The following is a 14,810-nucleotide window of genomic DNA, read 5'->3' on the forward strand; positions in this document are numbered from 1 at the left end:
CAGTTGATTACGTACATTGCAAGTAGTTTCTCTTCGTATTCTTTTTACCATTTTATTATTTTTGTTAAAAGCCCCACTTCAGCAAAAGCATCACGGATAATTTTTCCTCCAGAAGTCATCGCTTTTCTGGAAAGTTACAACTGTCTATGTGCAGCAAAAAGTAAGCTTGTCAGAGTGCTTGTCTGCAGAGTTCAAAGCCCAAGGAATTTGAATACCTAGATGTGGGCCTTAAGCACAGTATCCTCAACTCCTGTTTGTGGTATGGTGAGATCTCCCCACGTATGAGCACTTGCAGAACAATGCCAAATGCTGTAGTCAGGGCGTGCCCATTTAGTATGTTATAAAAACGTAGTCCAAGTTTTATTTTAAGCAGTGGGGCATGCCTTTAATAATTGGCATTGGTTCTTCTAATTTCTTGAAATCTCTTACAATGTTGTACATTTTCAATTCAATATAAGAGTCTTTTTCAGTTTTGGGAATGTAGAACTGTTATAGATAGATTATTTATGATCAAAACCCTTTTTACTGGCAAATCCTACTGTAAGAAGTCTTTATTGAAGCGCATTGGCTTTGGGTTACATTGTTAGGCTTGTTTGTAGAGAATTGTAGGCATCTTGTATGACAAGGAGTTGGGCATCATTGCAGTCATTATGTGGCTTAGCTCTGATAGTCAAGATGTCCCTCAGTGCAAGGCTGGCCCTGTGGCTGTGGCCATGTGCTGGGTTTCACACATTTGACTTCTCCATTACGCAGCCACCATGAACTAGTATGCTTCTTAAGATATCTTCTGGAATTTTCTTGAAGTCTAATCCCTGAGATGAATCTGGCTCACCACTGGATGTCGTCGTTGCACTGTGATGAACTGCACCCAGAAGAACATTTATCTGGCAGTAAAAAATAACGTGCCATGACCAAAGATGACCTTTAATTTTGCCAATTTTAAATTACCTGCTATATAGTGATGACAGTTTGAAAATACTTGGTCCATAATCTTTCTGTAAGGACAGCACTCTAGTGTGTTATACAGACAAATTCTTTACCTCCTGTAGTGAGGCTGTGCTGAAATCCCAGGTTTGGGTCTCCACCATTGCAAAGACGTGGCATAAAAGATGTGTTGGGGATCTGTGTGCTCTGTCATTCTTGAGAAGGCCAATGTCATTATTTTAGCATTAAAGTAAAATGCTTACTTTTCATATATTTGGTTACTCTTTCAAGTGCTATATAGAGAATATATTTCTACTTTAATTTCATAGGAGGAATTTAGAGGACCTAATTTTATTAATTCTCTGTCTCCTGTTTTTAATAGAGGAAAACCTGTTAGAAGTCTTGGATTGCTTCCTGCCTAAGTGGCATAGCACAAATGTATAGGAGATGTATCTGACAAATAGTGAAAGTAGCCTCATTTTCTATTTGTCTCTTCAGTACATTTATGAATCTGCAACTATGTGTTCTGTGGAATGGGAATGTATACAACCCAAAGCGATCTGAATATAGAAAGTATTTCCCTATTTTTCATCACAAATTTGAAAACTGAATATAGTTCAGGGTAGAAAAAATATTGTCAAATGAAATGTTGTTCCTTGGCCCTTTCTTACATGTTTGATTTGAGAATCTCTGTTAGTGAGTGAGACCTAAATACATAGAGTTTATTTTCTTAACTATTGTATGCATTAAAAAGACTAGAAATTGAGAAGCTAGTATTTAAAGCCTTTATGGTATGATTTTTGTCCAGATATTGATCTCAGTGGCATAGGCTTACTAGTTTACTCATTTGACAGCCTGTGTAGCTGCTCTATATTTAAGAAAAAACAAGGTTAATGCTATCATTTTGGAAGAGAGTTTTCTGTTAAACACAGAAGGACTCTCAAGATATAAGTTCCTAATTAATTTACAAGTACAATCTTTTCCATAAATAAAGCAGCAAGAGTAGAAACTGCTGTAGAAGGTATAAAAATGGCCATAACATTATGTAAATATACATTCCCCAGGTGTTAGCTAAATGGTAGTAAATTATAGAAGAGGCGGTGTTTTCTTCTCTCTTACAAGGACTCCATAGCATCTTTTCCAGGAGAAGCATGACTGTTAAGCTCTGCTAATTTTCCATGACCTATAAACATGCACATATTTTAACATTTTAGTACCATTTATTATCTGTGTTACCTTGTGCTGTGTACAAGAAACATAGTAGTGTTAGTCAAGGCAGTGAACCATAAGAAGTTTGTATGAATGCAAAGTAATGAGTACTGATAGTTTAATAAGTCTTAGCAGACTTTTGGTGGATTTTTTTTTAATGCATTTCTATGTAATTTTACATGTTTTTTTTACAGTTGCATTATTCTTTGAACCATATAAATCGAAAGCTAGTACTGGAATCCAAAGTCTCTATCAACACTAGAATTGTGGTGGTTGGTGCATCCGATGTTGGAATCTCTTTTCTGGAAACTCTTATTTTTTGGTAAGCATTTTATTTGATTTCCTTTACTGAGAAGAATGTGTTACCTTTTGTTTGAGGGGGCTTGCTTTCTCCATTTAGAAGCATGCTTTGAGTGTGTATCCCAGTTAGTATATATTAAAGGCCTGAGTGTTTGTGGGCGTAAAGTGACAGGTGCTTGCATCAGCACAGGAAGGACGAGGATCTATTAGAGCAAGTCCACAAAGATGACCTGAGGGCCGGAGCACCTTCCGTATGAGGACAGGCTGAGAGAGCTGGGATTGTTCAGCCTAGAGAAGAGAAGATTCTGGGGAGACCTCATAGCAGCCTTCCAGTACTGAAAGGGGACTCCAGGAAGGCTAGGAAGGGCCTCTTTGTCAGGGACTGCAGGGATAGGATGAGGAGGAGTGGTTTTAAGCTGAAAGAGGAGGGATTTAGATGAGATCTTAGGAAGAAATGTTTTCCTGTGAGGGTGGTGAGGCACTGGCACAGGTTGCCCAGAGAAGTCCTGAATGTCCCATCCCTGGTGGTGGTCAATGTCAGGTTGGATGCAACCTGATGTAGTGGAAGGCGTCCATGCCCATCGCAGGGGGGGTTGGAACTGGATGGGCTTTATGATCCCTTGCAGACCAAACTATTCTATGATTCTATGGTGCTGGCTGACTCTGGAACTCGGAAGTGATGACAGAGTTGCTCATAGATCCTCAAGGTGAAGGCACCCTGAAAATGAGAATTCCACATACGTAAAATCTCTTTGACTGTTGTTCTTATACAAAAATCTTGTAAGTAGATGTTAAGTCCATAGCCCTTCAAGCGTATTCCAAAGCAGTATCGATCTTTAAAGCTAGTCGTGGCCAGTGGGGTCAGAAGTCACTGACTGACTCCCACTCTTCTCTTACCTTGTGGTGATGCTGTTTTCAGAGCTGTGCAGAAATGTACAATGTAACCTTGTTGAGTTGTAATCTCACTGAGATTCTTCTGATTCTGATAATACCTTTTGATACCTTAGATTGAGGGTTTTGATGCTGGGAATGTTCAGGAACCAAAAAGTTATCATTTCTGGCCCTTCTGCCATTTTTGCCATAGACCCTGGAGTGGGTGTGGGAAAGATCTAGCAGAGGACACTGCTCTCCGGCAACCACAGCCTGCTTGGTAGCCCACAAAAAGCACGGGCCATCAGCATACATTAAAGATTTTTTTATGCAGTAAAACTGCAAATCAAATTGCTGTGTTTACATTGAATTATGCAAACTGGAGTAAATGAGCTGGTTTAGAAGGGGAATAATTGTATGAAACGTTTTTTATACCTTTCATTGTCTAAGCCAGAGTAAACTTGTGGTCAAGCTCTGCTGTTTTACAGACTGCCTATAGTTAAGACAGGAGTGCGCACTCTCCAGTATCTCACTGCTTGCACCTCCTGTGCCAGTACTTCCTCCATAACAGTTTTAGGGGGTTACCAGGAAGTCAGACTGTGTGTGCGAATGCAATTGTTGGTTTCCTCATAGGTTAAACATATGTACTAGAAATGTCTTGAAAGACTTGCAGAAATTAATATAGAATTCAAATCTGACTGCAAATACCTGTTATGGTTAGCAGAGAATGTAAAATTTTTCCTGTGTTTTTTTTTAGTAAATCCAAGAGTTTGTATTCCTACAAGAACCATTAATGCCATCACAAATTAAAATATCAATATGGCAAGAGAATAAAAAGTTGAAGTGATTTATGGATGTTGTGATATTGCTGGAGCAGTGAAATAAAAATACCTTTTTTTTTTTTTATTTTTACTTCACAACTTGCTGTAGAGTATCCTCTTTTGGGGCAGAATAATTTTTCTCTCATCCTCTGGTTCTCAGCATCTTTTAAGCTTTCAGTTGCGCTCAAGAGTCAGTTAAAAATGTACTTTGGAGCTCTTGTTATACATCCTGTGCTGTTTATTACTATGCTTTCAGTATGAAATACTGTGAGGGAAAACCAAAGCATATTTGGGCTCCAAGTCTGTCAGACAGAAGCTGTAGTGAACCGGACACACAGACAGTATTGTGTTTGCAGGGCAAAGCTCCTTCCTCTGAGATACCTCAACCAAGGCTTTTCAGCCACAAGTTTTGTTTGAACCATTTTCTAGCCAAAAGTTCTTGCAGACCATGTCCCTCTCATACGGAGGAGAGCATGCTCGTCTTCAGCGCTGCACAAAATGGAGTGCTCCTGCTTATGAGAAGTTCAGCATTGCTCCAAGAACGCAAAATGCAAGCAGTTAGCACTTAGTGCAAAATGTTACAAAATTTGAATGAATGTATATAAAAATTTAAGAAAGATTATCTTTTTGAATTTTCACATCAGCAGCAGATAGTCTTCTGATCAATGTGAAGGCCTTTTAATACAATTTACTTTAATTTACTCAGAATTTTCTAACATTCTTTGCAAAGGGTACATGCACTAAAAATAGCTGGATTGAATCAATTTGTAAGCCCCTAATCCTTAAAAAGAGGAAGTCATTTTCTCCTCATTATTCTTCATACTTAATTATTTTACATTATCAGTCACCATGGAAACACACAAATGTAATTCACTTACCTACCTAACAATTATTAGAACTAGATTTTACAAGTGTTTTCAACTTGCTTGAGACTGAAGAAATAGATTTTTCATTGAACAGAGAAACAATCAGGAGAATGACCTCTCCTCACTTGAGAGCTGCAGCCGGCTGCTTCTCGCTCCGGTTGTGCTGGGGCACTGGCGCTGTCGTTCACCACAGCTCCCAGGGAAGTTCAGTGTCGCTGCTCTCCCAGCCGTGCCACAGAGCAGCCCTGGGCACTACTTCTTATCCACCCAAACTGAAAATGAGCTTTCCCCTCAATGTGCTGCAAAGGGGGGATGGTGTGCTGTGGACTGTTCTCTTACAGAATGCTGCTTCGGGCTTTTGCAGTGGCTTATTTCCTCACGGTTAGAGTTTCTTGAAACAGGGGTTGTCACAGCGGTCAGATGCTGGAGCACTCAAATCAGCACCCGCTGTTTCAAATGGCAGTGCAGAAATGCGTCAGATGAGTATATGGAATGACCTGCCAGTTAGGAGGCTTCTTCCGAATGCTTGAGGTACTCTGAGCCCTGGAGAATTACACCCGTTGTGCTTAATCTAGTGCTAGGTCAGTGAAGGTGATCTCATTATTCATGTTTCACCATTCAAATAAATATCTCCTGCTGATTTTTTTTTCTTGGAGCATAATCACATGCAGCCATGTGTCTTCAGCTATAGTGCTACTTTTCTTTAGGATGAATGTGATCTTTTTTTTTTATTCTAGGAACAGGTGAATACCAGAGGCGGCTGTGCTGGCAGTAGTGCAGATAGAGTCTGGCCTCCCTTCTTGCAGGGCCAGCTGTCAGGAGATACAGATGTGAAAGTGGCTCCGGAAAGTCGCTCCGGAAAGTGGCTGCTGCTTTCTGATATGTGAGGAGCTGCAGCGAGCTGGGCAGTGGAGCTGTGATGCTGTGGAAGCAGGGGAGCAAGTTGCATCACAAATTGCTGCAGTAATTAACTTCCCTGCAGGAGCATGGCAAGCGGAGAAGGAATCGTGATTCCCACAATTCCTGCATGAGGCTCCTCCTGGGCAGTGCAATTATATGCTTCCCCTTGCATAAAGCCAAGACTTAGCTCACTCTCTAGCACTAAGACAAGGCTTACATAAATTGCTGCAGCATCAGAGCATTTGTTAAAGCGATGTAAACCCTGAACAGTGTCTGGTTCTAAAGCAGAGGCGGCAACTGAACAAATACCCTCCTTGTGAAAAAGCTGCTCAGCCCAGCAACACAGAGTCCCAGCTGCTATTGTTTTCTGCCCTCCAAACTGTTGGTGCTGACTGGTGCTCCTGCCTCCCCTTTGTTGGAGGATATGGGGAGAAAGCCCTTTCAGCATCGCAGTGAATCAAGTCAAAGAAACTCCAAAGAGAGGTTAAGTTAAAATATAGGTTTTCTTTATTTTTAGTTTCCCTTGAGTGACTTGGTCAGGGATGGGGCTGTTACAAGTGAAAGAGTTTTATTAGTCTGGTAAAGAAATGCATGCCCCCACTTACGCTTGCAGTGGTATGAGCCACTAATGTTGATGAATTATCATGGATGAAGACCCAAAAAAAGGAGGTCTAAAGCAAGTTTTTAAAAAGTTGTCCTCTTTTTTTCTGTCATCCTCCCTCAAGATCAAGTACGTGTATACTAAATTTAGAAATGAAAAAGCTGTTTTAAATATTCAGCTTGCAAGTATTCAATGAAAATTGTATCTGAAAGTGATTTGCAAGTGCAAAATCTGTTTTCATGAATACAGAATATCACCACCTATGAATATGAGAAAAGGAGTAATGAGTTCAGTTCAGAGTTCTGCAAATACCAGTTCCTGGAGGTGAGATTCAGCAGTAGAAATATCAACTACTGTTAAATAATTTATTTTAAAATATGAGAACAGCCAGAATTGCATTGAGTTGCATAGTCCTCAGTTAAATCAGTGTTCATCTAAATGTATATCCTGGTGAATGTAAGCTGTAGCCCAGCATTTTAATAATTTCATATTCCCAAGTACTAAATTGCTTTAAAAAATAACCTCATTGCTAAATACTAATTTGCCAAGAGGAAAAGAGGTTGTTTTTGTTTCATCTTCATTTCTTTGATCATTTAAGAGTGATGGCCATGACAGCAGCATTAGGCCAGAAGAATATATGATTGAAAAACCCAACATTTGCAGTTTATTCTGGTGGATGATTCATGGAACAGCACGCTAACCCGTCCACCCTGACAGCAGGTGATGTAAGTTTGGCTGCAAGAACGCAAAAAGCTTGCTTACTGGAGTATCTTGTCATTGGTTCCAGTGTAGTGAACCAATTAGCTTTTTATCCACCTCTTTGCATATAGCTGTGGAAAGCTTTATTGTCTTCTGATTATAGGGAAAACCCTTTTTAATCCTTGATTTTGAAAACCTCCTTAATCCAACCTCTGGTGTAAACAATGACTTATTCTCTGAGGACGCTAGGAATATACATAATGCTCTACCCAAAATAGCAATAAATGGATGGTTTCTAAGATCACAACATTTCATATGAAAATGTTGTCAATTGTATTTCCCTTTCAATTTGGATGCATTGAAATAATTACTGCATTTAAAAAACAAATAGATTAAAGTATATTTTTATGAACTCCCTGAACTCTTAAAGTAGAGTTAGAATCTAAGACAGGAATTCTGTGAGTTTTTGTCTGCAGGACAGTTTCACTCTTAGTGAGTTAAAGGTAAGTAAGATTAGCTTAGAAGAAGCGGGGATTTTTAGAACAGGATTTCTGACAGAACAGCTACAACTGCCGTTATCTGGCAGCGCAGTATTACACAATATCCTACACATCTGTCCTGTTTGGCAATAGTTAGCATAATGCTTGCTGTTTAATTAGGCTTTTTATCTTTGCATTTGTCTTAGAACATCTGAAGCCTTCCATGTTGCCTGTCACTAATTAGTTGACTAATTAAATAGTTAGTGCTTACTTGCTGATCACAGAGCTAACATGTAATGAATGGTCTAGTGATCTTCATTGTTTTATACTATCTATCTTTGCCATGTGAATTGATATACATGTGCTTCCTTTTGACTGCCTTTTTTTCATACCAAGGCGAACCCAGAACAATGTTGTAGTCGACCATGTGTTCGGTGTCACTGGGCCTGCATCCTTCAGACATTGTTGCCTTCCATCATTTCTGGTGAATAGAGATCAAGTTGTGACAGAGATAAATAAGATAGGTCATATCTTGCCTTGTTGCACAGTCGGGATCACAATGAACACTGTCAGTGACTGATACCAGACATAAACTAGGGGAGAGGATGTGGGTCAAGATCAGCCTTCCTAGCAGCCATTTGACATGCCTTTGCTGAAAAAATGATACTCAATTAGCATTGAGATGTTGTTGTTTTATAGTTATATTCTTGCTTTAGAGACATTTTTCAGTTTTAAATAAGATTATTTCAGCTTTGATTACGTATCCTTTAAATATGCAAACAGTTATCTGTGCCCAAGCTATTCCTTCACTCTTGAAATTGGTAGATGTTTAATTTATAGGTGTTTCTTTTGTTACTCTTTATATATAAATGCTCATAACTTCTTGATGTGTGTTAAAGCTGATCTTGGAAGTAGTAGTTTTCTCATAAAAGGCCTGTTTCAAAATGGAAATGAGTCACAAGAATTTTTATAGAACTGTATTTTGTATTTATCATACCTCTCCTGGTGACTAAGTATGATCTTAGCATGGCTCTTTCAGCTCTCTGTGCAGAGCTTGGTAACCTGACTACCCAAAGCATCTGGTAGCTCTCTGATCAATGCAGTTCAAAGCAAATAAAGAAGCATTCCAAGTGCAAACACTGCGTGTAGGTTTCCCAGTTCTCTGCTGAAAGGACGGAGGAGATGTGCTTTCTCTTTGGTTCATATTTATTTTTTGTTGTTTGGAGTTTGTTTCCCAGAGCTGTTGCAGAGGTGGAACTACCAAGTTCTTCAAAGCAGTCTATAAACTGCCTGTGGGTTGGTTTTGAAACACAGAAAAAGGTTCAACTACAACAGTGGAGACAAAATCAGTTGGCTGGTTAAGATCCTGCCCTCTGTTGATTAACGTAGATTTGATTTTTGTTCATATGTACATACTCTAATGGACAGAGTGAGAATTGTGACAAATGAAAGTGACTATTTGAAGGTAATTTCTTGTTTTTTCTAAATGCTCAATGTGCTGAAATTTTAAGTATCCTTCTCTGGATGGCTGTAATTACCCTCCAGGTCCCAGGGAAGAGATAAGTCTGGATGCAGCTTACATTGAAGTGAGAGTTGGGAGTACATAAGATATGATAGAATCATAGAATGCTTTGGGTTGGAAGGGACCTTTGTAGGTCATCCAGTCCAATCCTCCTGCAGAAACAGGGACATCTTTAACCAGATCAGGTTGCTCAGAGCCCCATCCAACCTGACCTTGAATATTTCCAGGGGTGAGGACTACACTAGCTCCCTGGGCAACCCGTGCCAGTGTCTCGCGACCCTCATTGCAAAAAATTCCTTCCTTTTCTCCAATCTAAATCTACCCTCCCTTGGTTTAAATCCATTATTCTTTGTCCCGTAATAAGATGGTGAATCTTTACAGCACGTTGTGTTTTCTAGATTCCCCAAATTCCAATGCAGATTTGTTAGGGTAGCTGGAGCTCCATGGTGTTGCGGCTTGATTGCTTCCAGTACCCATGTAAAGTACTGCATTATGGTATGAATTGTAACACATCACAATGTGTGGTTTATTTCCCTAGGAGTGCATTGGTCAGTAGCTTCTCTGCATTCATCAGTCATAATTTCAGTTCCATGTGAGCTACAGGGCGTGGGCCATTTGGGAAGGAGCTGCTGGAGAAGTATCACGTTGCCCTGGTAAAGAGATGGGTTTTGCACAGCTTTGTGGTGCTGTCCCTCCCAGAGCTGTTTGACGTTAAGGGATGCAATATCGGCAAGGCAGCTGTGCTCATTGGGCTGCCAGGGCTGGAGGTGCTGTGAGGCCCAGATCCACAGCTGCTACATGCAGATGTTTGAGATCAGGAATTTTGGCCCAGCTGACTCCTCTGCCAGCCGTGTCCCCATCCTTCCTGGGCTGCCAGCTTTCTGTCAAGAGGATGTGGCACTGGAGTGGTGCCTCAGAACGTGCAACTTTTATGAGTGTTTTCTTTCTGTGTACTCCTGCTGTGAGGAGAACAATGTATGGTCCTTAGCCATTAGCTAGGACAAAAATGGTGGTACAAATCTCCAGCCCTTCAGATTCAAGGGAATTCTGTCACTTTCTCATGGCTGTGAAGGCAGCATTGCCACATCTGCACCAAGCAACATCACTACATCAAAAAATTAATCTCCTCTGCAATAATATGGAAAATTGTAGTCTGATAAGTAGACAGCTGCAAAAGAAAACCCTTGGTTTTGACATGGGAGATATATTAAAAATGTCCTATTAACAAGCTGGAATTTGCACTGTATGTGAAAACATTCACATAGGAGCAGACAAAACAGCAACGTTTTGACCACGGTCTAGTTTTACTGCCCAATTTATGGTATCTTTACTTGTGGAAAATGGTGTTGATGTTTCTCAGCTGTGGTTTTGAATCTGCCAGATGATTAGGTTTAAACAGCTAGAGACTGTAACTACCAAGGTCATCATCAGATATCCCTAATTTTCTGTCTAGAAAAATAATTGCCCAGTTCTACACTTTGAACAGGATGAAATGCTGAAACATTTATGGGATGGAAATTGAAATTTTAGTAAGGAAATGCTCTCACTACAACAGTAGTTGTAGAATCACTAGGTTGGAAAAGACCTCCGAGATCATCAAGTCCAACTGTACCCCTAAACACTTATCTACCTGTATTAAAATACCTCTGGGGATGGTGACTCAACCACATCCCTGGGCAGCCTGTTCCAGTGCCTGATAACTCTTTAGGAAGAATTTTTACATATGTCCAATCTAAACCTCCTCTGGTGCAACTTGAGGCCATTCCCTCTCCTCCTATCACCTGTCACTTGAGACCAACAGCCACTTTGCTACGACCTCCCTTCAGGTAATTACAGACAGTGATAAGGTCTTCCCTCAGCCTTCTTTTCTCCAGGCTAACCAGCCCCAGTTCCTTCAGTCGCTCCTCATAAGACTTGTTCTCCAGATCTTTCAGCGGCTTTGTTGCCCTTCTCTGGACATGCTCCAGGACCTCAATATCTTTCTTTTAATAAGGGGCCCAAAACTGAACACAGTATTCAAGGTGCAGCCTCACCAATGCTGAGTACAGGGGCAGAATCACTTCCCTGGTCCTGCTGGCGGTGCTGTTTCTGATACAGGCTAAGATGCTATTGGCCTTCTTAGGAAACTGGACACACTGCTGGCTTATATTCAGCCAACGGGCAACTAACAACTCCAGGTCCTTCTCTGCTGGGCAACATTCTAACCACTTTTCCGGAAGCCTGTAGTGCTGCACGGGGTTGTTGTGTCCAAAGTGCAGGACTCGGTGCTTGGCCTTGTTAAACCTCATTCTGGTTTCAGCTCATCAATCCAGCCTGTCCAGATTCCTCCAGATTCCTGTCCAGAGCCTCACTACCCTCAAATAGATTGACTGCCTCCCAAGGAATTTTATTGACCAGCCTTCTGAACAGTCCAAAGTCTGCCCTCCGGAAGTCCAAGGTGGCGGTTCTGCTGATCCCTCTCCTTACTTCTCCTAGAACTGAGAATTCTATCATCTTGTGATTGCTGTGCCCCAGGTGTCCTCCAACCATCACATCTCCCACAAGGCCTTCTGTGTTCATGAACAGCAGGTCTGGAGGGACACCTTTCCTAGTTGGCTCACTCACCAGTTGTGTTAGACAGTTGTCTTCCACACACTCCAGGAATCTCCTAGACTGTTTCCTTTATGCTAGGTTGAAGTCTTCAGCAAGGACAAGGGCTAGCAATCATGAGACTTCTCCCAGTTGCTTGCAGAATATCTCATCAGCCTCTTCTTCCTGGCTGGGTGGTCTGTAGCATACTCCCACCGTGATATCTGCCTTATTGGGCTTTCCGCTGATTTTTACCCATAGACACTCAACCCTATCATCACCGTTATTGAGCTCAAGGCAATCAAAACACTCTCTAACACAGAGGGCTATGCCACCGTCTCTCATTCCTCACCTCTTGCCTGAAGAGTCTGTAGCCAGCCTTGGCAGCATTCCAGTTATGCTAGTCATCCTGCCACATTTCCATGATGGTGATTATATCATAGTTTTCCTGCTGTCCAATGACTTCTATTTCCTCCTGTTTGTTGTCCATGCTGTGTGCATTGGTGTAGATGCACTTCAGCTGGGCTGTTGATCCTGCTACACTCCTAAGGGGAGTAGTCTTAATACCTAAGTGACTACTTGATGAAGTTTCTAACCCATCAACAATAAATGGATGTTTCTGATTCAGCTATATACTTTGTATGGGCCAAGGAAAGAGCTCTTTAGATGTTTCTGTGCTGCCACATAACAATTCATAGTGTAAAGGCTTTGTCACACTTATTTTAATAAGCTAGATACTGGAAATACCTCAGATCTTGAGTGAATGCTATACTTTTTGAAAGAGCCTCTTGAGAAATCCGTAGCTGGGTTCTGAGACGAGCCATAATTTGGTTTGTACTTTGCTATAAAAATTCAATTTATGCTTGCAGGGTTTCTCAATGCAGGATGTTAAGGCAGCTCACAATTGAGCCTGAAGTGATATTGTGCTAAAGGAGTAAATAGGCAAATGTATAAATAAGCAAATACTTAAGGCTTAGTTTTAAGTTGTATTAGAAGTTTTCTCTTAAATGCTGTACTCCAGTGTTCATTAAGTGCGTTCAAAGCTTGATGTGCACCGTGCAAGTACTGGAAGGTGCACAGTCAAAGAGAGTTCCGAGAAGAACGCTTAATGAGAGGTGGTTAAGGGAGGGAGATGAGCTTAGTGGTAAAATTGCGAAGGTCGCTATGGGTTGAAAAGCAAAGCGTGGAAAAGAATTAGTCTAACAAAGGGAAAGAGACTCAGCTGAATTACAGTAAAGAGCCATATTCACTCGAGAACAGTGATGCAAAAAATAATCAGGAAAGCTGACTTGACATAGGTGAGGAAAGCAAAACCAGTTGCTGTGAAATGCAAGGTGTTTAGAAGGGGTAAAAGTAGTGACAGTGACAGAAGGGCAGCAGAGTTGTGAGTTATGATATGAATGGGAGCTTGAAAGAAGAAACTGGAAAAAGTCATATTTGGTAACGTTCAGAGAGAAATCAAGATTGTGAGGTGATGTAAAGCTACCTAAAACCCAAGAAATTAATAAAATAATTGAAATGCAGCATAGTTGGAGTTGCTAATATTGTTATTTACATTGTCTAGGAAAAGGGTCAGCACAGAAGACAAAAGAGAGGTGAGCATTGAGCTTATAAAATAGAAGGGAATCTCGGACTAACCACTGAAAGGAAAAAAGTGACAGAACAAATTGAGCTGCCCTAGCAGGAAAGTCAAAATATAGCTAGAGAGGAACAGCTTTTGAAACAGGGGACTGCAGAATTGTTGAGGGACATGACATGAGCTGGGGCCAGAAGGGGGACAAGTTTTACCAAGACCAAATAGGAAACAGAAGATATTTGTTAAACAACAGGAGGTAGAGTGACAATTCTAGGAGAGCAGAAGCTTTGTAAGAATGGTCTTAAACTTTAAAAAAAAACATAACTATTTCAGTTCATGAGTGATGTCCTAGTTTAGTTCAGGTGTATATAAATTGGCACCCAATAAATATGGGCTGGAAGTCAGACAGAATTATCACTGTAGAAAAGATAATATCTTCCAGTAGCCGGGGGGGGGGGGGGGGTGGTGTGCGGAGGGGTAGTAGTTCTCTTCAAAATGGTCCTTGTAAAGTTCATGGAAAATTTATGGGTTGTTTTCTAGGGGGATGGTCTTGTGATAGTGGACACTAGATTGCAGCACCATGGAGGTGACTTCAAATCTTGTGTAGAATCAAGTTAAGTTTGAAGTTTGGAGGCAGACCCGCTGAGGAAGAGCTTCCAGCTAGGGAGAGAGGAGCACTCACAACATTGTTGAAGGATGGTAGTCAAAGGTCAAAATAAGGGATTCCTTGGCTTTTTAAGGGATTCTTGCTAAGATGTCAAAAGTGCTGACAGTGATAGACTGCTCTTTGGAATACAGCATCTGATAAGTTAATCACCAGTAAAGCTCATGGGAAGTTTCTGAAAAAACAGTACTTTGATAAAAAACACTGTTCCATGAAAATGTAAGTTTTGGAAGGGATAATGTTGCTTTGATATCAGGAGGACGTAATTGGGACGTGATGAAATATTTTGTTGAGGTGTCATTAAAAAAAAAAAGTGGTTCTTTTTAAAGAAATTACATCTCGAATTTTTTTAAAATCAACAGCAGAATTAAACATTTAGTTTCTAATCTCTGTTCTGAACAATTAATTGAGAAGAGTATTTTCTGAAAATAAAATGGATAGTGAATTTCACCAATGGTGTGGCCTATCTTGGAATGGAAATAGTGGTGTTCTGAGAAAAAGATGATGTGAATTCTCCCAGTGTTCTAGCTCCTGATGTCAAAAGTGGCAGTCAAATGTATGCTACTGACAGTTTCATTCAGTTAACTTTTTATTTAAATTAGTGGTGTTCTTGATGCATCTGCTGCTGGTCTAGGGAGGAAGAGACATCTTGAACACAGTTTATAGAGCAAAAGAATATATGGAAAACCCCTTTCTTGACCCTTGCATTGAAAACTGTCCTAGTAAAGAATTTGTTGTTATCCCTTCTTTCATTGAGCAAATTCATTCACGATCTTAATGCTTTTTCCTAAGGTTGATCCAATGGAGAACT

General features: G+C 40.6%; 1 protein-coding gene across 2 annotated transcripts in view; it reads left to right on the top strand.

Annotated features, from left to right (window-relative positions):
• CFAP61 (cilia and flagella associated protein 61) overlaps nucleotides 1–14,810 on the top strand; it is a 115,833-nt gene that overhangs the window by 53,821 nt on the left and 47,202 nt on the right. For both annotated transcript variants that reach the window (XM_054062493.1, XM_054062495.1), the window contains exon 16: nucleotides 2,328–2,455. In XM_054062493.1, coding sequence (XP_053918468.1) covers nucleotides 2,328–2,455 — 128 coding nt within the window. The remainder of the gene's footprint in view (nucleotides 1–2,327; nucleotides 2,456–14,810) is intronic.

This window comes from Cuculus canorus, chromosome 3 (genome assembly GCF_017976375.1).
Source record: "Cuculus canorus isolate bCucCan1 chromosome 3, bCucCan1.pri, whole genome shotgun sequence".
NCBI lineage: Eukaryota > Metazoa > Chordata > Aves > Cuculiformes > Cuculidae > Cuculus > Cuculus canorus.